At 38.1% G+C, this 22,028-nt stretch overlaps 1 protein-coding gene across 1 annotated transcript in view; it reads left to right on the plus strand.

Annotated features, from left to right (window-relative positions):
* The window catches only part of HERC1 (HECT and RLD domain containing E3 ubiquitin protein ligase family member 1), an 82,494-nt gene that overhangs the window by 32,960 nt on the left and 27,506 nt on the right, over positions 1-22,028 (plus strand). The window contains exons 25-45 of the mRNA XM_010151310.1: positions 1,049-1,320; positions 1,633-1,848; positions 1,932-2,052; positions 2,991-3,228; positions 4,210-4,403; positions 6,203-6,358; positions 6,591-6,697; positions 6,937-7,047; positions 7,125-7,301; positions 8,247-8,486; positions 8,708-8,791; positions 9,872-10,392; positions 12,461-13,236; positions 14,342-14,540; positions 15,470-15,630; positions 17,151-17,267; positions 17,434-17,665; positions 18,890-19,014; positions 19,270-19,490; positions 20,663-20,931; positions 21,240-21,292. Of these exons, the coding sequence (XP_010149612.1) occupies positions 1,049-1,320; positions 1,633-1,848; positions 1,932-2,052; positions 2,991-3,228; positions 4,210-4,403; positions 6,203-6,358; positions 6,591-6,697; positions 6,937-7,047; positions 7,125-7,301; positions 8,247-8,486; positions 8,708-8,791; positions 9,872-10,392; positions 12,461-13,236; positions 14,342-14,540; positions 15,470-15,630; positions 17,151-17,267; positions 17,434-17,665; positions 18,890-19,014; positions 19,270-19,490; positions 20,663-20,931; positions 21,240-21,292 (4,590 nt within the window). The remainder of the gene's footprint in view (positions 1-1,048; positions 1,321-1,632; positions 1,849-1,931; positions 2,053-2,990; positions 3,229-4,209; positions 4,404-6,202; positions 6,359-6,590; positions 6,698-6,936; positions 7,048-7,124; positions 7,302-8,246; positions 8,487-8,707; positions 8,792-9,871; positions 10,393-12,460; positions 13,237-14,341; positions 14,541-15,469; positions 15,631-17,150; positions 17,268-17,433; positions 17,666-18,889; positions 19,015-19,269; positions 19,491-20,662; positions 20,932-21,239; positions 21,293-22,028) is intronic.

The following is a 22,028-nucleotide window of genomic DNA, read 5'->3' on the forward strand; positions in this document are numbered from 1 at the left end:
AATTTCAAAGTGAATTTAAACATACATTAGGTTTCCACAGCGTTCTCCAGGCATCACTTTTCTATGCAGATAGTTCTTTTGAGCAGGGTCTGCCTTCTTGTAATAGCTTGCATAGTCCACATAGGCTAAAAGCATTTATGAAAGTAATAAAATACCAACTTCTGTGTTCGTGTGTATATGTGACTGATACATATCAGTTACTGGGTGAGGAAGGTATGACTTCAGTGACGTTGGACTCATTTGTGCCAAGGTCAGAATTCTAGAGAAACTCTTTTGTAAATGAGGTCAAATATCTGGTGATAAATAAGCTCCAGTGCTGCACATTGATGACTGATGCTTATTTGATGAAGTACATTTATTAGTGATGGTAAAGTTTCAGGTAGTGTAATGACATGCTAATGTAATAGGAAATACTTGAAAATAGACTTGTGAAATTGCCAGATGACAAAGACAATATTTAATAGATAGTAGATAATATTTAATATACATGTATCTCTTTATCCTGAATCATAATATAGTACGTTTCCTGTTGATCTAAACCAAAAATTTTCTGTTTCTGCTGCAATCATGATTTCTGTAAATATTTAATCCAAAATAATGTGTTTTTTCAAAACTATGAAGTATCTAGTGACTTGATTAACACCAAAACCACTTTGTTTCATGGTTAGACCTTAAAATGAATACCCAAAGTGCCCAATTTCTGTTCTAGCAAATATTTCCTTTACTGTTTCATCATTAGCCGCAAAGCATTTTTATTCAGTGTTCTAGCTTTAAGCTGAGCAGTTTGGCTTCTATCTTTTTGTTTTCTCACTTGGCAGCGTGTTGCAATACTGCTTAACATAATTAAAAGAAATACAGCCTTTCCTTTAGGGAAATGGCTATGAATTTAAAGCAAGTGTTTTGCTCTAAGTTGCTTAATGCATGGTATAATTAACATGAATATCCATTTTCCACCTGTATGAATAGCAGCAGTTCAGTCTTCACCTACTGTCAAAATGTGTTACCTGGTGAATCGGAATTTATGGGACTTCATTATGTGTATCTTTAGGAGCAATACACAGTCAAGTGGAACCTTTAAGTGACTCATGGGCTCGACTAAAACACAGCAGAGATTGGTTATACACTTCCTCCTACTCATTTGTTGAGTCCGATTTTGATCTCTCAAGATGCCTTGGAGTTCACACTTTGATTGAAAATGTTGTCAGTTTTGTAAGTGGAGATGTGGGAAACTCGCCAGGATTTAAGGAACCAGAGGAAAGTATGTCCACTAGCCCACAAGCATCAGTAATTGCAATGGAGCAGCAGCAGTTGAGGGCTGAGGTAAGTTTCAGTTTAACACCCTTTCTTATGCATATTTTATGGAATTTTTTTTTTTTTTTTAATAACATTGTCTAACATCTGTCTATTAAGGACATTTCTCCTCTCTTTTCTGTTAAAATATCTTAACTGGAACTGGGAATCTTATGTAAATAAACTCTAAAACAAAAATTAAAGAATTCCCTTTTTTAAAAAAAGGAAGTGTCGATGAGAAGACAGCTAGCTCATTCATTTTACTTACATTTGAGGATGATCTAATTTTTAAGGATGTTTGCTATTTATTTAATACTGTCTTTTGTGTGCCTTCGATTTTAGCTTCGTCTGGAAGCACTTCATCAGATTTTAGTGCTTCTATCAGGGATGGAGGAAAAAGGCAGTGTGCCATTGATGGGAAGTCGTCAAGTACCAGGATTTCAGTCGTCTTCATTGCTTACTTCGGTTAGACTACAATTTCTTGCTGGCTGCTTTGGTTTGGGCACTGTAGGACATGCGGGCGCCAAAGGAGAGAGCGTAAGATTGCATCACTACCAGGCACGTACTTTAATAGTTTCTGCTGTTTCAATAGCTGGGTGGTGATATTTTTTCAGTCCTTAATATTTGTTTGTTTGATGCAGGATGGTATCAGAGCAGCTAAGAGAAGTATTCAAATTGAAATCCAGGTGGCTGTGCACAAAATTTACCAGCAGTTGTCTGCCACATTAGAAAGAGCTTTGCAAGCTAATAAGCATCATATAGGTAAGTGAGAACTAGATTTGCAGAATATGTTCTCGAATACACAATACAACAGCTTATGTGTTTAACAAAGCAGACTTTGACATGATCAGAATCCACTGAAGTATCCGTCTGACTTCTTTTCTGAAGAGAGAGAAGCTTTTTAACCTTTTTCTGTTGTAATTTTCTTCAAGTATTAGGCCTTTTTATTTTAAGACTTTTAAGTATTGTCAGCCTTTCGATTCCATATACCACAGTTCTTCCACAGTCACCCATGTCTTTGGTACTTCCAAGTGTTTTGTATGGTTTTCAGGGATAAGCAGTTTTCTGCTGAAGTCTCCAATCCTTTTTCCTTCATTCAGGTGAACTTCAAAACCAAAGAACAGGGCATTGTACCTACTTTGAAAGGTCTTTCTCCTGTTCTTCTATATGCAGATACTACTGTATGCTTCTGTCCTTAAGGGATAGCTGGAACTCTGCACCTTTTTGTGCCTTTGTGTGTGCACTGACTGAGAGCTGCATTACTCAAGAGGGGTCTCTTGGTAGAGCCTAATGGGCATTCTTACCTCAATTGTCTTATTGTTTCACTTACAGTTAAAATGGAACTGAAAGAAATTTCTTGAGAATCAAGTACAAGTAGAAAGTACAAGTATTTCACCCAGTTATCCTTACCCTAGATTGAAGATTCTGATTTGAGGTTTAGTCTCAGAACATCTACATCACAAACTGGATCTACATTGTATTTTTGTTGGACAACATTGACACAGAGGTTGCATTGAGTTAAGGGGGGCTAAAATGCTACATCAGAAGGAATACCTCAGAGTGTCTGACAAAGAAGGAGAACTCTTTACTTGATAATTTAATTCATTAAATTGTATTTAAGAAATAATCTACAGCTCTTTTGTTTTAGTATTCTTAATCTAAACAGTTCATTAATTAAACCAATTTTATTTGAATCTTAGAAGCACAGCAGCGTCTTCTCTTAGTAACAGTCTTTGCTCTGAGCGTACACTATCAGCCTGTTGATGTCTCCTTGGCCATTTCCACTGGTCTGCTGAATGTGTTATCGCAGCTGTGTGGCACAGACACCATGCTAGGACAACCGCTGCAGTTGCTGCCCAAAACTGGTATTTCTCAGCTCAGCACAGCTTTGAAAGTAGCCAGTACAAGACTACTTCAGATCCTCGCTATCACCACAGGGTAAGTATTGAACGCTGCATTGCTTTCAGAAAGCTCAATCGTTAAGCTCTCCAGCACCCTTTAAAAATTAACTTTTTTTGTGTGTGAGCTTTCTTTAGGACAATGAATGTTGTTCAGAAGCATATAAGTGGAGGGGGAGGGGGGGAAAAAGAGCTGTCACATTATTCTAAAGAAAGATGCATATTAAGACTGATATTTTTTAATTGTGAGGAGTTTGGACCAGAATAGTTACAACCTTATGGTCTGTAAACACTGAATTCTAGTATTCCTTGTTTTTCTAGTTTTGCTTTGTGTCTCTATCTATTCAGTTGACACAATGAAACTTTCTGTTGCTGTGTAAAAGTCATTTGTGATACCAAAATCAATACCGGTAGTGTGGTAGGAGTTCATCAGAGAAGTACGTTGTGCTTCTTAATTTTTTGAGTCATACTGGCCTCTGCCAGACCAGGGTATAACATCCAAAATCCTGTTAACACTTAAATATTTAGTTTAATTCAGTGAATAAAAAAGCAGTGGAGAAAGCGTGTTCTATTTGGAGCAAGAGTGTTACTTAATATTAAGTACATGCATCTTCATTTCAGTGTTCACACCCACATTGTATCTACCTGCCAAATCTGTTACGTACCAAAAAAACCACCACCAAACAAAAAAACCAAGACCAATAACCCCATACTAAAAAAACCTAAACCCATAAACCAAACATCCAATCTTAGAACTTTGTTGTGGGATTGTGTTTAATTCTCTAAGGTGGTGTTCTTCCCCGAGGAAGTACTGGAAATTTATCCTTTGATTCCAAAGATTGGATAGTTTTACAGCGCCTTAAAAATAGGGTAAACGTAACTGCTGCAATAGCGTGAATTAGAATTAGTGCTGTGTTAGGCCCAGTTGTCTCTCACACTGAGTTTATAGTTTTGTCTTTATGTTATTGTTCCTTGCATCAGCTTTCAGATACTCTTATTTTTGCTTTCTGTGTGTGTATAGAACCTATGCTGACAAACTGAGCCCAAAGGTGGTCCAGTCTTTGCTGGATTTATTATGCAGTCAGCTGAAGAACTTACTGTCACAAGCTGGTGTGATGCTTATGGCTTCCTTTGGAGAAGGGGAAGGTGAGGAAGATGAAGTCGAATCGAAAAAGGCAGATTCAAATGGGGATAACGAGAAGAGAGACTTCAGAGGTAATTATCTTGCATCATTCTGTTACAATGTTGAAATACCAGCGAACGTAATGAAAGAAAACACGGAGCACTGAGGCCCTCGTACTTATTTGATGATTGTTGGGTCGTTCTCAACTCTGTAAATTAGATTAAATAAAGTCCTCAGATCATTCAAATGAGGTCTTCAAATTTCAGAAAAGTTCAAACTTATATAGACTCGCTGCATTAAGAAGTTTAAAAGTAGGAGCAGGTTGAGAATAAGAATTACTCCACCTGGTTTGGAATTAGGAGGAGAATACTGTTTTCCTCGAAAAATGAGTAGTAATGTCTTTCATAAATGCTGCTATAGGAATTTAATTAAATTTCAAACTGAGATGCAGCTCAGTTTAGGAAGCAAAGCATTTGCTTTGTATTACGGAGTTTTGCAGTCCGAGTGGATGGGAAGAGGTTGACTCTACCCTGTCATATAAAAAAATCTGCCGCAAAAGTTTTTTTGAATTATATTCACATAATTTGCAGTCTCTTAATGAGCGTTTTGAATATCTGGAAATTTTGTGTGTCATTATAAGTGTCTTTTCATATAGGTAATGCACTGCTTGATTAATTCATAAGATAATCAGCTAATTAGGAATTAAAATATAAGGTCTTTCCACAAACGTTTTCTTGTTAAAACTGCCTTGGCATATGAATCGGATGTGTGAGGAAGCACAGTGTGTGTCATCAAAAATCTCCATAAAATAAAAACATACACAGAAACCAGTGCTTTACAGGGACATCTATAAATAATTGTGTGTGTTGGATTTGCCTGGCAAGGTTTTGGTAGTAGGAGGGGGCTGCAGGGCTGGCTTATGTGAAGAGAAATCAGGAGCTTGCCCCCATGTCACGCCCAGTTTCAGCAAGCTCCAAAACAGACCCTCCACGGCCCCCAGCTGAGTCAGTCAGTGACACTGGTGGTGCCTCTGTGATAACATGTTTAAGAAAGGGTAAAACATGCCATACAGCAGCTGTGTGAGAGAGGAGTGGAGAAAAATGTGAGAAACAACAGACACCAAGGTCAGTGAAGGAGGGAGACAAGGAGGAAGTGTTCCTGGCTCTGGAGCAGATTCCACTGCAGCTAGTGGAAAGGACCATGGTGAAGCAGGTTATCTATCTGCAGCCCATGGAGGACTCCTGGCGAAGCAGGTGGATATGCCTTAAAGGAAGCTGCAGCCTGTGGAGAACATGTGCAGGAGCATGATTTGCATGGCAACTGTGGCATATGGGGGACCCATGCTGGGACAGTCTGTTCCTGAAGGACTGTATCCCGTAGAAAGGGATCCGCAGTGGAGGAGTTCTTCAAAAACTGCAACCCATGGGAAGGACCCATTATGGAGCAGGAGTAGTAGAGACAAAGCATTATGAAGTGACCACAACTCCCTCATATTCCCAATCCCCTTGCTCTGCTTGGGGAGATAGAAGTGTTGGGAGTGAAGTAGAGTATGGGAAGAAGGGGTGGTCAAGGGAGAAGGTCCTAATTTTGTCCTACTCTGGTTTTTGTTGGCAGTAAATTAAATTAATCTTCCCCAAGATGAGTCTCTATTGCCCATGATGGTCATTGATAAATGACCTCACTGCCCTTATCTTAACCCACAAGCTTTTAATCTTATTTTCTCCTGCTGTCTTGCTGAGAAGCAGAAGTGAGAGAGAAGCTTGGTGAGTACCTGTCAGCCACCCATCGTGTAATAACTGATCACAGTGCTTTTACTTACAGAACAGTTTGTTGCCAGTAACAAGGACTGCTAATAAGGTTGTAAATGAAAACTTTTAATTTAACTTCCTAGCTGCCCTCCGAAAGCAACATGCAGCAGAATTGCACCTGGGAGACTTTCTTGTTTTCCTACGTAGAGTTGTGTCTTCAAAAGCAATTCAGTCAAAAATGGCATCTCCAAAGTGGACAGAAGTTCTTCTTAACATCGCTTCTCAGAAGTGTTGCTCAGGTATGATCTTTTCAAAATGTGCTCGGGGGTTACTTCCATTTCTGTAGCACAGTTCCTAAAAATAGATCCTGTTAGAACACCTTACGTAGTGAACAACTAAAACTAACTTCAGTTAGATGTACACAAGTTACGCTTTGGAGAGTTGTGCACTGTTGGCATGCAGCTGGCATCACAGGTGCATGCCTGCTGCAGAATTCACTTCCAGATTTTTAACATACTGTTCTGTCTTTAGGAGTTCCCTTGGTTGGCAATTTGAGGACCAGACTTCTTGCACTTCATGTACTAGAAGCTGTATTACCTGCTTGTGAATCTGGCGTTGAAGATGATCAAATGGCTCAGGTCTTTATATTTTGCTATGAGCTTTTACACGTTTCTTCAAAAAGTCTCTTTAAACTCAAATGTTTCATAGGTTTGTTCAGAATCCAAGTGAAGCGAGGCTCAATGTAGATATTTGCTTATATCTAAGAGCACTGGATATTTTGACAGTTATACCTACAAAGCAAAGTAAAATAATACCCTATTATTTGTGGTTGTTATCTTGGGTTTAAACCTATTTGAATTCTATTCTAATACACCAGGTTGTTGAACGATTATTCTCACTTCTGTCTGACTGCATGTGGGAGACTCCAATAGCTCAGGCTAAACATGCAATTCAAATAAAGGAGAAAGAACAAGAAATGAAGCTACAGGTAATGATGGTTTTACTTTCTCTCAACTGAATGCACCTAAGTTGCATTTACCACAGATGTTGTCCTGTTTCTGATAGAAACAAGGAGAGTCTGAAGATGAAGATGAGAATCTTCCCATACAGGAAGTGTCCTTTGACCCTGAGAAAGCTCAGTGCTGCATAGTGGAGAATGGGCAGATTCTAACTCATGGGAGTGGAGGGAAAGGGTATGGTTTAGCATCTACTGGAGTTACCTCTGGGTGTTACCAGTGGAAGGTAGGTGCATGAAAGTCTATCTCTTACCTTCTCTTACGTTGTTTTGGAAGTATACCATGATTTATAAACAACAGCTACTGATGGTTTTTTCCCTCATGAACATTCTTGAGTAAATGGCATTTTGTCAGTGTTAGGTTTATGGTTGAACCTTATGACCTTAAGGCTCTTTCCCAACCTAAGTCATTCTGTGATTTTTTTAATCCAAAGTGAAGGGTTTGTGGCTGCTTTTGAACACTGCTGTTTGAGTATTTCAGTACACGATTGGAGACTGTGCTAATACATGTTGTGTATTTGTAGAGCTGATGATATTTGTCCCTAAGATCCATAGTCAGCACAGATGTGCATTTTCTTGCAAAAGTTACCTACTGAAATATGTAGAGGTTTTTTTTCTTTAGAAAACCCCTTCACAAAACACACTGTTTTCTTGCAAACACACACAGCAGCCTGTCTGACTGGCAAGACCAGGTTCTAATACATCATCTGGAGTGATTTTTTTATTATTTTAGGAATATAGATACATACACAGTTGTAGTGTTGCTAGTACCATCTTTGAGCATAACAGTTTTACGTATTTTTTTTACTTGAATCTGTGTAAATCACTCACTGTGAACGTGAAAGAAAACGTATTTTTTTCTGTAATATTATTTTTAGCACTTGTAACCCAAGTTTGGGGCATGTTCATTTTGAATACAGAAGAAAGATTAAAAAACAACTTCTTTCTGTTTGTACATACAGTATTCTTAAGTACTAGTAGGTTAAGTTTAAATGACTTGTTAGTGACTGACCTTATCAACCAAGATGTCACTTTAGAGGTAGAGCATGATTTATTAAAAGCTTCTAACAGTTGAAAGTACACTTAAATGTATGTAAGGTAAATTTTCATTGCTTTATTGTGTTAAAAAGTATATTCTTTAATTTTTCCCTGTTTTTTGTTTTGCCTGCTAGTTCTACATCGTGAAGGAGAATCGAGGCAATGAAGGCACATGTGTAGGAGTTTCTCGGTGGCCAGTACATGATTTTAACCATCGGACTACTTCAGACATGTGGCTATATAGAGCCTATAGTGGGAACCTTTATCACAATGGAGAACAAACTTTGACTCTCTCCAGCTTTACCCAAGGAGATTTCATCACATGTGTGTTAGATATGGAAGCAAGAACTATTTCCTTTGGTAAAAATGGAGAGGTATTTAACATCAATTTTTTTGGGTTTCTTTTGCAATAGTGGTTTGGCATGGATATTTCATATAAAGCTAAGCATGATCATTAAGACACATGACAGTTTCAGTACTTAAAAGGATTATAATACAGGGTATAACTTCGTCATGTTTCATATTTTTTCTTGTTAAGGTGTTCTAAATCTGAAGTTTGTGTTTGGGTTTGTTTGTTTGTTTCTTTAATAACTAGGAGCCAAAGCTAGCTTTTGAAGATGTGGACGCAGCAGAATTATACCCTTGTGTTATGTTCTACAGCAGTAATCCAGGAGAGAAGGTAACCTAAATGCTCATCTGCCTAGGTGTACTGCTTTTGGCTGGGATAAAGTCAGTACTCTTCATAACAGCCCGTATGGTGCTATGTTTTGGATTTATGACCAAAACAGTGTTGATAATGCACAGTGGTTTAGTTGTTGCCGAACAGTGTTCACACAGCATCAAAGCTTTCTCGCTTTCTCACTCTGTCCCTCCTAGCAAGTAGGTTGGGCATGGCAAGAGGCTGGGAGGGAGTGCAGCCAGTCAGCTCACTTGAAGTGACCAAAGGGGTGTTTCATACGATATAGCATCTTGCGCAGCAGTGAAACAGCAGGGCAGTTTGCCAGGGGTTTCTGTTGCTTGGGGATGATCTGGGCATCGGTCATCTGGTGGTGAACGACTGCATTACGAGTCACTTGGTTTTCTTTGTTTTGTGTTATTTGGGTGGGTTTTTTCCTCTTTTAATTATGAAACTTTACCTCAACCCACATGTTTACTCACTTCTGTCCTTCAGATTCTCTTCCCCATCCTGCTGGGGGAGTGATCGAGTGGCTGTGTGGGGCCTAGCTGCCTTACTGGGGTTAACAGAAGGTCACAAGTTTATCCTTTCCCTTCTGTTCCCTGTGTCAATGCTACAGATGTTGAGTTTTTTGCAGGATGGTAGTGGTAGCTAACAAGTGCTGAGAATGTCACTGATGATTCGTTTTGGTTTATGACATACATAGCACTATGTTACTTGCACACTAGCTAGATTTTTCATAAATCCCTATATTGTGCAATCTATTGTAAATTTTAAATGTATTTTATTATTTAGAATTGATTTACAGACCTAATGTTCTACACACAAAATTGCATTCCCCAGAAACCAGGGAGAATGTAGGATAAGGAATCCCAGATAGTCTTATGTGAGAAACCATGAACTGTTGTAACTTCAGCATCCTTGAGTTCAGAGGGATGCTCTTTCATCATTGTTAAGGTGGATTTCCTAGGGGTCCCAGGCCAAAACTTACAATGCTAGTATTTTTTTCTGTTCAGCAGAAAAAGAAGGATCTTCTTCAGGTACATTAAGATAACTTTTGAACTGTTCTCTTTGAACGCGTAGGTGAAAATCTGTGATATGCAGATGCGTGGTACACCAAGAGATTTACTACCTGGTGATCCCATCTGTAGTCCTGTTGCTGCAGTGCTGGCAGAAGCCACTATCCAGCTCATTCGTATCCTTCATCGCACAGACCGTTGGACACACTGCATCAATAAAAAAATGATGGAAAGACTGAATAAAATCAAAACATGTCTTAAAGATGCAGGCCAAAAACTGAAGAAAAGTCGCTCAATTCAAAGTCGAGAAGAGAATGAGGTGAGAGAGGAGAAAGAAACTAAAGAGGAGGAGAAAAGCAAACATAGTAGGCATGGTCTGGCTGACCTTTCAGAACTGCAGTTGAAGATGCTCTGTGTGGAAGTGTGGCCTGTCCTAGCAGTAATCGGTGGAGTTGATGCTGGTCTTAGAGTTGGAGGTCGATGTGTACACAAACAAACTGGACGTCATGCCACTTTGCTTGGAGTAGTGAAGGAAGGCAGTACATCGGCCAAGGTCCAGTGGGATGAAGCAGAGATTACTATCAGGTATGCTCATTTGCTACACTTTTCACAATCTAGTGATGTTTTGTGCTTGGAAATCCTCAGCAGTAACATGCATTTTACGTTAGAGTCATGCTGATCAATTAGCTTAGACTTCAAAATTTGGCTTGTTAAAACAAACATAGTGAGAGTTAAATTTTTATGCTATCTAGTAATAAAGTTCATTGTGTATCAAAAAACATTTTGATAGTTCTGAATTGATAAGCGTTATTAGGTTTTTTAGGTTAGATTAGGCCCCTAGTTTTCAGAGTTGGGATGTGACCATCTTGCCAGTTTTCCTAGGTTTGAAATGAGCATTGCTCGTTTTACAATTGCTGTGTATTGGCTAACTAAAACATTGCTGTCTTAATGCACTACAGCTTCTCGGTTATGTCTGTGAAGAACACAGGTTTTTACTGGGGGTTAGTGCACGCTTTTGTTGTAAATGGTGAACCTAGTTCTGACAAGAGACCTGATTGGGTTTTTCAGAGTTGAGAACAGGTGTCTGCTGCATTGTCATTCCCTTCATAGGGGACTGGAAATTGCTGTGTTGGGCTTGAGGAGTGTTTAAGGTCAGGAGATGGGAGGATTTTTCTCTTATTCGTGGCGGGTTGGATGATAGTATTCAAATTAACACTGTCTCGAAGTACTGTTTGTTCATTCTCTGAGCTGCCTTAGAGAGCTAAACAATGCCCCTGTATCAGATAACACTCGGAGCTGTTCAGCAGATGATGGTGAGAAGTGGGGAGGAGACTGGGAGGAGGCACTCCCTTTTCCACCTATCTTGCAGGCTTGCCTTCAAAGGGAAGGCACTTGAAACTGAAATGAAGCTAGTGACTTCTCTGGGCTCTCTGGTGTTCTCACAGGAATTGCCTGTGATTTAGTGTGGAAAAGATGTCACTACATATCTTAAACTCCTTTTGGCTGTAGTTGAACTATAATCTTCTGGAGAAATTGAGCAGTGATTATGTTTTTTGTCATCAGTTACAATTACATTCTGAAACAACCGAGGTCAGTTCACCTCTTAAAATAAGCATAATGTTGCAACAGTGCTCTCTTCTTGCAAAGGCTGTTAGCGCTTGAACTGCATGCACTGAAGTGCAATAGATTGTCAAATTTAGTTCCAGATACAAATTCTTTCAGTAGGCCCGTGTGACAGTATAGCTTTGAAGTATGTGTGCTCTTAAAATAATTTGAAAGACTATTTTGACCGAAGTGGTACAGCACTTGAACGTAGGCAAGCCTTTGGCAATGCATTGAATTAAGTTCAGAATGTACCTTCTTAACTAAAAAGAGGCTGAACCTTCATTTCATTTTTAGGTAGAAGTTTACATTGTAAGATGGGAACACATTTTGGGATAATAAAAGGGAGATTTAAAAGTCCTTTATCTGATGGATGTATGGAAAATACAGGTTGTATGGAAATACAAGCTGGTGAATTTTAGTACCGCTTAGAGTGAAAATTAGTCAAGTGTAACAGTCCTAAATATTACAAAAAACTTAGTGATAAGTATAGGTGGACGGATACAGACGTATATTATGTGTGTTGGGTTTTCTGACCTGTGTTTTTAAAAAGTCACTGTCTTCTCCCGGTAATCTGTCCTGTCATAACCAGAGACAGAATTATCATAAGCTATCACTAGCGTGCTCCTTGTGATGAGTAGTTGAACAGTAATGTGAGGTCAATCAAAGCTTTTCCTTAATGTGAAAAGAAGTAAATCAGCTCAGGTGTGATGATAAAATTTGCCTTATGGTAGTTTTTGTGTTGCATATTTCTAAATGATATAGCAGAAACCTCTGTCAGCACAGAATTGATAGCTTGTGTGGTGCTTCTGGGGTTTATTGCTTGTTATTGAAAACCTGTGCATGCTTTGTTGCCTTCACTCTGATACCATATCTCCCCATTTTCTGATCATAACCTCATTTTCCCCTGTTTACATTTAATTTTTAGAATTGGTTTGTTTATTTTATTAAATATATTTTACATCTTACTTTACCTACATTATTTCCTGTACTTTCCTCCTGTCTCTCCCTCACTTGCTTTTTCCTGTGTCATTCTGATCTTTTATTAAAGCTTCCCAACTTTTTGGTCGCCTAGTGATACTCCATTGTATAATCTGGAGCCCTGCGAACCACTACCTTTTGATGTTGCAAGATTTCGTGGGCTGACAGCTACTGTGTTGCTGGACCTTACCTATCTGACTGGTATTCATGAAGATACGGGAAAGCAAAGCACCAAGAGACATGAGAAAAAACACAGACATGAATCTGAAGATAAAGGAGAAATGGACCAGAAAATGGAGGGTGATGCTGGATCAGATATACGATTAGGACAAAGTGCTGACGATAACAAAGGACATAGTGCTACAAGCTCTAAGTCAGAAAATGAAATAGCTTCCTTTTCTTTAGAACCATCGACACTAGGTATGGAATCACAACACCAACCTGCTGAAGGAAGAAAAAAGAATCATGAACATACTCCAAGAAATCATGATATAGTGCAGTCAGAAATCAGAGCAGTACAGCTTTCTTATCTTTATCTTGGTGCTATGAAGTCACTTAGTGTTCTTCTTAGTTGTAGTAAATATGCCGAACTACTGTTAATTCCAAAAGTCCTGGCAGAAAATGGTCACAATTCTGACTGTGCTAGTTCTCCAGTTGTTCATGAGGATGTTGAAATGCGTGCGGCCTTGCAGTTCCTGATGCGACACATGGTGAAACGAGCAGTCATGCGTTCACCGATTAAAAGAGCTCTAGGACTGGCAGATTTGGAACGAGCACAAGCGATGATCTACAAATTAGTGGTTCATGGGCTGCTGGAGGATCAGTTTGGTGGCAGACTTAAACAAGGTACATTTTCAAAATTATGGAGTTATAGTACTTGGTTTTTATTTCCATTAAAATTAATACTAATAATGATAATACAGATGATAAAATCTTGTCATTCTGTAGTGGTTATACTGGAGGAATCTTAACTGGACAGAGAAATTTTACAAACATGTTTTACTGTTCTGTAGACAAAATACTGACTTTTTTGCCTTTTCCCCAATTTTTTAATAAAAAGTGAATGCATATCAGTCAGAAATAAGAGTTTCTAATTTGTCTTTAATACTTTTTAAAAATGAGCAGTTCTGTATATACTCGTCAGAAGGATTTGCATGTTATGTAAATGTCAGGTTCACTGCTATTAAATGTGATTTCATGAAGTCACATTAATAAATGATGTTGAGCATGTGTAAGTAACCTCTGTTTGTCTGTGAAAATCTCTGAATCACTTGTGGGCTTTTGATTTTGCATTTTCTTAGGGGTTTTTTCCAATATACTTGGCACTGCACTCACAGAAGCTGAAGAGAAAATGTGTATCATTCCTTTTCTTCTTAAAAACACATGTATTACAGTCTGCATGTTCAGGGAAACCAGTTAAATCAATTTTAAAAAGAAAAATCTAAAATACTAAAGCTGATTACTGCACTGTCTGGTTCTTTACTGTCTTAAGGACTTCTACTAAACCAACCAAAAAAAAAAAAACAAAAACTACCTTCAAAAATCTACTACCTACACAGCAGGGTTAAAAACAGCTTTATAGTTAATCATCTGTATTTCCCTACCTGAGACTTCTTTCTCTAAGAGAATAATTCTAGCTGTTACAATCATAAATCTAAATGTCTAAATTTAATACCCTAAGATCTAGCCAAGTAAATGCCTTGTCACCATCTGGAAAGACTTGTTTACGACTGACCTTCTATGACAACAGCAAGAGCTGATAGACTGATTTCTTTTACATAAGTCTATGAGTTAGTCGGCAGAAGTATTTGTATGGTGTGCATTTCTGCACACCCCTTTCTTTGGGGGAATTTTAAATAATGGTAGTTATTTTTGGAAGTTTAGCCACAGCTACTCTTTTACTCTACACAGTTATAGTAATACTCCTGCAATGGCCTTTTTTCTGTTTCAGATGTAGATCAGCAAGTAGAAGAAGGTGATCAGTCTCAGCAAGCCCAAACACCAGTAACAACCAGTCCTTCTGCTTCCAGCACGACGTCTTTCATGAGCAGCTCTCTGGAGGATACTACCACTGCTACTACTCCAGTAACTGATACTGAGACCGTTCCAGCTTCTGAATCACCTGGTGTTATGCCTCTCAGTCTTCTTAGGTAAAATAGCTTTATTTTCAGCATATATGATTTTTGGGTGACCTACAATATATGTCTTTAGCTGTCTAAGCCTTTGAAAATGTTAATGTTTGTATTTACTGTCAAGAACTGCCTCTGCAGAGGACAGAGTTTAACTTGCTACTGTGCCTTGCAGGAGATGTGTTACTAGACACAAAAGCTGTTAAGCTTTTGATATACACTGTATATATACGTAACATCTGAATTCCTCAGGACAGGAGAGAATACCTTCCTCATGTTGTCATTCAGTCCTCATGTTCATTTGGTATAGTTTAAATTACAGATCTCTGAAATTCTGTATTTTTAATGAATAGTTGTTGATTCTTAAACTAGAATAGATCTTAAGTTGTAAGTAAGGTCCTGCAAGTTAAGACCTCGTTTCATCCTACCCTCACGTACTGAAATGGAAATAAGATAAAGCTTGTTAATCTTCAGAGGCTATTTGTGATGAAGAAGGAAATCTTTTTACATTGAATTTATTACTTAGGTCTATTAATTCTGTTGGTTGTATCCGACCTCTGTTCTTAGAGGGTTTGCAGATATAACTTGACAAAAGCTGTAACAATGTACTATTACCAAGGCACTGAAAGTAAAATTTTGTCAGCCTGTTTATTAGTCAGGCTGAGTTCTGGGAAGAGTGTTCACTTGTCTTTTATCTCCTAGGTCAGCTCTTAGTCTATGAGGGGTTTTTTTAGGTGCATACTTGGAATTTAACTTTCTAGGCAAAGATGGTAGGAGTGAGCTGTACTGCCAGGGTTTTCGTGCTCGCCCCAATATATGTGTTGCACCTTACCCTTACAAAACTCAGTTGCTGTAAGGGACTTGCCAAGTGCACTCTAATTTGATGCATTTCTTGTGTCAGACCTTTTTGACATAGCTCTTTTAAATATAAATATATTTCTTTTCTAAAGGCAAATGTTCTCCAGTTATCCGACTACAACTGTACTTCCAGCACGACGTGCTCAGACTCCTCCAATATCTTCTTTACCAACATCTCCTTCAGATGAAGTTGGAAGGAGACAAAGTTTGACTTCACCTGATTCCCAGTCTGCAAGGCCTGCCAATCGTACAGGTAAATTTGAGGTCAATATAGACAAAAATGTGGACAGGTTAATAAATCTGCAGAAGTCCAGTGTAGCTTTTTAAAGACATTTTAAATAAACGGGGTTTCTTTTTAATGCAACCTAACATGCAAAGCATTGTTGAAAACCTTTTAATGACCATCCTAGGACAAAAGTTGTAGGTTGGCTAGCTGTAGACTTTATCAAGCAAAGTAAATTAGTTTTTAAAAGCTGTGGAATGGATAGCAAACTACATGTATAAGACGAGAATGCAGTATAATTGGTAATAACTTCAAAATGTTAATTCAATTTGGACTTGTTTTCTTGGTTGTGTGCCACTGTTTAGTACACTAATTTTCTAGTTTTTATTAGATCATATACCGTGCGCAAAACAAGAATTGATGTATTTTTATATGTATACAGGTATAGCTCCTTCCAATTAATTTCGCTTAATGATATAGAAAGGGCTGTCCAGCCTTCAAGGGCTCCTCATGCTGCTGTCTGGAATCATGTGACAGTAATGGGAGGCTTCTATTTGTAGAGGATTTATTTCTGCCTCACTGTGCTACTCAAAACAGAAACTTGCGCTATTCCAGTGTATACACAGAATGGAATAGCTAGGAGACTGAGGAAATCGTTGCGCAAGAATCTTGAGCTTCTGAAGAGCACAAATGAGTTTTGTGATGCACAAAGGAGATATCATACTAAAAAGGAAAATAGAATTCCATATGTATGTCTTTTCTATTAAATGAATAGAAGAAACTGAGGTAAAGTGTATTCTCCACATTTTATACTCAGTGCTGAGAAACAAAGCCCATGCTTTAAAATATCTGTCTAATACAACTTTTTAACCTGAGCTGTTAGTTGGGTCTGCTGGCTGTTTCATTTCTTGCAGAGCAGCTTGTCTGCTCAGTTCTCAGTTTCATATCTCTCTTCTTATGAGATGACTTGTAGACATGATACTGTATTACAGCAGTGTTTTTGTTAGTACGTTGTTGATGCCTTCATTGATCAGACCTCACTTGTACAGCAGGTGATAAGGCAACTGGGTTTTGATCAGTAACTGACCTTTTGTTCATTGAAAGTCGTTGCACAGAAATATAGCCATCTTCTGCAAAGAGATTTTTCAGCTATGTCACCATCTTAGCTGAGGTCTCTTTCTGTACCTTAAGAGGTTGGTGCAATTTCATATCATTTGGCAATCTTGATGATTTGGACAAGGGTAGCTTTACCTAGTCTACCTATCAGTTTTGAATGGAAATAAACTTCCTAGAAATATCTTGAAAGAAACAGTTCTTTGAATGTCATCAGCATCCTACTTGCTTAAACAGAAGCTTACGTAATATGTTACCAATAAGAATGAGCACACTGGTTTCATGACAGAAAGTATCTTACTTAGTGGAAGTAGTAGAGGGGAAAGTTAGGGGCAATTATTCCCTTATTTGAAGCTCGTATATCGAAGTAAGGTCTAGTAAAGTAACACTAAAGAAAGATTTAGGCCTTTAATGTTTAACATTTTCTGTCTTTTAAGCTTTGTCTGATCCAAGCAGCCGACTTTCAACATCCCCCCCGCCTCCTGCCATTGCTGTTCCGTTGTTAGAAATGGGATTCTCCCTCAGGCAAATTGCAAAAGCTATGGAAGCTACAGGTAACTTGTAACGATAATGTCAGTTTAAACAGAAAAATTTATAAATCTGAAACATTTTTTTCCAATGGAATACTTAATTTTTAATTCTATAACCATTTATGTGCAAAAAAAAAATTCCATGCCGATGACGTAATACAATTCTAAAGTGTGCCTTCCTGACTTTCAGGTGCCAGAGGAGAAGCAGATGCACAGAATATCACAGTGCTGGCCATGTGGATGATAGAGCACCCTGGAAATGAAGATGAGGAGGAGCCCCACTCAGAAGGGACTGCAGATTCACGACATGGCACTATAGTCTCTGGCAGTGGTGGAAAATCTGGTGATCACTGTTATTTGCAGTCACCAGGTGATATCCCTTCTGCTGATGCCACTGAAATGGAGGAAGGCTTTAGTGAAAGGTAAAAATGTAGTTTTCCTCTAATTGCTTGTAATCTGTTGTTGAATCTGAAAATCTCACAAATTGATTGTTCTTGACAGAACATTACGTTGTAATGCTGCTTTTGAATTTTGTTACAGAAAGATGCAGATAAATTAGGTGTACATGGTGCATTTGTTTTCCAGAACTGTTTGTGCACAGAACTGGAGAATAATGTAACTGAGCATCCTTCCTTAAAAAAAAAAAAAAAGAGGAAGGAGTAATAAAAAAAAAAGAGAGCAGGTAGCTTACATTTCACCTGAAAGACCTAGTAATAAAGAAAAATTTCACTAGAGTGTGGGGTTTGCTTTGGTTTGGTTTTTTTGTTGGGGGTTTTTTGGGGGGTGGGGGGGGTGGTTTCCTTCAGTGTATTCATGAATGTATGTTTTTCTACATTTTTCTTTTTAAATTAATTCTTAGTTTGTCCAGAGAGGATAAAACTAAATGGAAGTTTACATTCTCAGTCACCTTCACCAAGTTACATCTAAACTATCTATTAAACAAGTAGGAAAGGTGGTGGTTTTTATTTTGCTTTTAGTCCTAAAATTTGTTTTTAAACCTGGAAGTAGTGATTATATTTTAAGAGGCACCTATTGGAATCATAGCAGCTTTTTTTTTAATAGGGAGGATGACAACATGTATTTGGGAACACTTTTGTTCAAATTCCTTGATCCTACTGAGATACGAACTTTTTAAGTTGCCTCAGTTACTTTGTCTCAGGTAAACTGTTACTTCACGGAGAACTCACTGGGAGAAATAAACTAAACAACAAGTGTACTAAGTAACTTCAGTTCATGTTTCCCAGAAGATTTTGGGCAAAAGTGGGAATGACTGAGGCAGCAACAACAGGAATATCGATTTAATTTCTTTTAACAAGGAGAAGAAACCTAGTTTGAGCTGTAGTTAACACTGACAGCATAAGATGAATGCTCTTCCAAAATTTCTGCAATGCTTACGCACGGCAATGGAAACACTGAATACGTGTTGACACTGCTAAATCTAATTTGTTTGAGGTAAATCTGTGTCAAAAAGACAAGTAAACATGTGTTTCAATGGAACTGAGAATCCTTGAATTCCAAATTCCCTTTTCTACCTTCCATGAAAGAAAGGGGGAAAAAAAAAGGCAGTAACTATGGTCTTAGTATTTTTCATTACTGCATGTGCCTGTTTAAAACTTGGTTTACTTGTAAATTACAAATTCTTGTAGCCCTGATAATATGGATCATGTGGATAATGCTGCTTCTGCAAGCGGACCTCCTTCTAGAAGTCGGTCAGCTGTAACGAGAAGACACAAATTTGATTTAGCTGCCCGAACACTGCTAGCACGTGCTGGTAAGTATGCTGGAAGACTTCCAAGGTCTCTGCTTATCCAGTAAGTGGAGGGCTATCGGTACTTAGCATGAAAGTTAAAGCTCTCCTTCACATATGTGTGTCAGTGTATGTTTAACTTGTGTTTTATGCACTAATAAGTAGATTATGTTTCAACGGAAGAGCAAAAAACAAAGCAAAAGGAAGTTGAAAGTACAGTTATCTTTGTTACATGCAAAATAAAAGTACTACTTTCCTTTTTTTTTTTTCTTCCTTGAGCGGGATTATACCGCTCAGTACAGGCTCACAGGAATCAAAGTCGAAGAGAAGGGATATCTTTGCAGCAAGATCCGGGGGCACTTTATGACTTCAACTTGGATGAGGAGTTGGAAATTGACCTTGATGATGAAGCAATGGAAGCTATGTTTGGGCAGGACCTGGCTAGTGATAATGATATTCTGGGAATGTGGATCCCAGAGGTATTGGATTGGCCTACCTGGGTGTGTGTGACTGCAGCGGGGGCTGCTTTAACTTACTGCTTTTTGCATGTTGGTGGTTTTAAATTTAAAGTAACATGCGTATGCTTATAGCCCATTTAAAAACATCTTACTAAATGCCAGCAATGCTTAAAATCTTCTTGTATTCTGTTGTTTTACTTCTAGATTAAGAATAGTGCTTTCTCGTGTTTCTTGCTCTGCAGTTCTACATGTACCTAGTTTTTCTTCCGCCTCCTCTGAAAGATGAAAACAGAAATAGTATAGTTGTTGTTTTGACGGTATCACTTACAAATGAAGTAGATGTTCCACATTGCATAGCAATGTGAGATAACAAACAGTTGTAAATGTATGTTCTATTAAAAAAAAAATTCATCTCACCTATAGCAACATCATTTGCATTTACATCAGTTTTTCTTAATTTAGGCATGTCATGCATTTCATTCTCTGGGAAGGATATGGTGACAGTCCTTACTCAGTTGTTGTATAGCCTACTGAAAACGTTTGAGGTGGAAAAGAAATATAATAACAGCAGCTTGTTAATCTTCAGATTATCCAGGTCAAATTAGACAAGCAACCCACAGGACTAAGCTTTCATCTCCTAATTACATTGTTACCTGACTGATAGGGAAGCAAGTTTCAGTATGCATATTGAATTTTTCAGAGAGCTTGTTTCATTGGAACATGACAATGAAATTGCTGCTTTAGGTCAGAAGTGCAACTACAGGAAAATGAACTTCAGACAAAACCTTATTGACACAAGTGATAATTGTTGTTGCTCAGTAAATGTAAAGTCTGACTGTCTGAAAAAAAAGGATTCTTTTCTCTTTGTTGGATCTAGTGTCAGTCAAGTTATGAGGAGAACCACATAAATTAAAGACAGCATTCATTGTGAACTAGCAGAGCTATATGTGAGAAAAGTAATCTCAAATGGAATAGGAAAATGTCATCCTCTGAAAGTTTAACTCCGAATGCTTTTCCTGTTCTGAGATGGCCTGTTCTTCATTGTCATAAATTGTCTATTTCTGCTTTGCTTTTCTGCAAGTTAACCATATAAACGTTACTCTGTGTGTCTAACAGAAACAGGGAGGAACATCCACCTAAGAATGTTGGCATATTTTATGTCTAAGGCAAAGATATTTATTCTGTGCAAATAACGTGAAAATCTTACTCTGCAGCATGTTTGTGAATCTGAAGACAGAGAAGAAGTAGTGGTTTGTGAACTGTGTGAATCCAGTGTTGTCAGCTTCAATCAACACATGAAAAGAAACCACCCAGGCTGTGGTCGAAGTGCAAATCGCCAGGGCTATCGTAGTAATGGTTCTTATGTAGATGGCTGGTTTGGTGGTGAATGTGGAAGTGGAAATCCTTACTATTTATTGTGTGGCATCTGCAGAGAGAAATACTTAGCCCTGAAGAGTAAATCTAAAACGTCAACTTCTGAAAGGTACAGAAACAAAAGGTAGTGGAATACTCTGTGTGAAGAAAGGAAACAAAAATGTTTACTAACGAGCATTTTAAAAATATGATTGAAGAAACCAAAATTCCTAGTAGAATTGTTTGTTTTAACTGAAGCTTAAAATCGTTCTCTGTATTCAAGAAATGCGTATTTAGAAGAATGTCTTGATATTTCTATTGTAAATCATTCAGAGACACCTAACAGTAAAGTAACTGAATGGTAAACAGAGTTTAAAATTATTACACGTGCATGTACAGTATTAGAGCCATTCATTTATTTGTTATTTTTTCTTACAGGTACAAAGGCCAGGCTCCTGATTTAATAGGTAAACAAGACAGTGTCTATGAAGGTATGTTTTTAAGTTTCTGAAGATACTAAGTACTTTGCTTTTGCACAGTGTTTTATTTTTGCATAAAGGTGCCTCCATGCAAATACATCTGTCATGAAACTGTACATCAGGGGATACTTCGAAATCATCTTCAGAGTAGTTATAGTATTTTTTTTTTTAAGGTCAGATGTGGGGGGGAAAAATCACTGACCTTTTTTCCCATTTTTCATCTCAGTTGCTGAAATGTCAAATTCCTAACTTTGGGTGATAATGTATTCTGGGTAGATGATATATTCAGAATTGCACATACAAAGCCTTAGGTTCAAATACATTTCTTCAGCTGCCTTTATAGAAGTTAATCGGCATAAGTTAGTCTCAAAAGTCTGACTTCAGGCTTATTCTTAATTTTTCTACCTTTGTACTCGATGAGAGTGTCCTGAGGGTGACTTTCACTATAAACAGATTATTTTGAGTGACTGTAGAAAACCTTTTCCAGGTCGTTCTTTGATTCTGGGCATTTCTGTAGCCTGTGTGATTTACCACATTGGTCTATTTAAGACTAAGTGAGTGCTCCAGAGCTTAACAGCAAGTCTATCTTCCAGTAGATAAAAGGTGTTCAGATTCTACTGTATAAGGAGTGAGATAGAGCGGGAGGGATCAGGAAACATAAGTTGACTTCTTTGTAGGTGGTTGGGAGGTGAATGGAATGCATAACTGAATTGCAATTGCAGTGCTTTTCCTTCCGCCGGTGCTGGGA

Source organism: Eurypyga helias, unplaced genomic scaffold (genome assembly GCF_000690775.1).
Source record: "Eurypyga helias isolate BGI_N326 unplaced genomic scaffold, ASM69077v1 scaffold4405, whole genome shotgun sequence".
Taxonomy (NCBI): Eukaryota; Metazoa; Chordata; class Aves; order Eurypygiformes; family Eurypygidae; genus Eurypyga; species Eurypyga helias.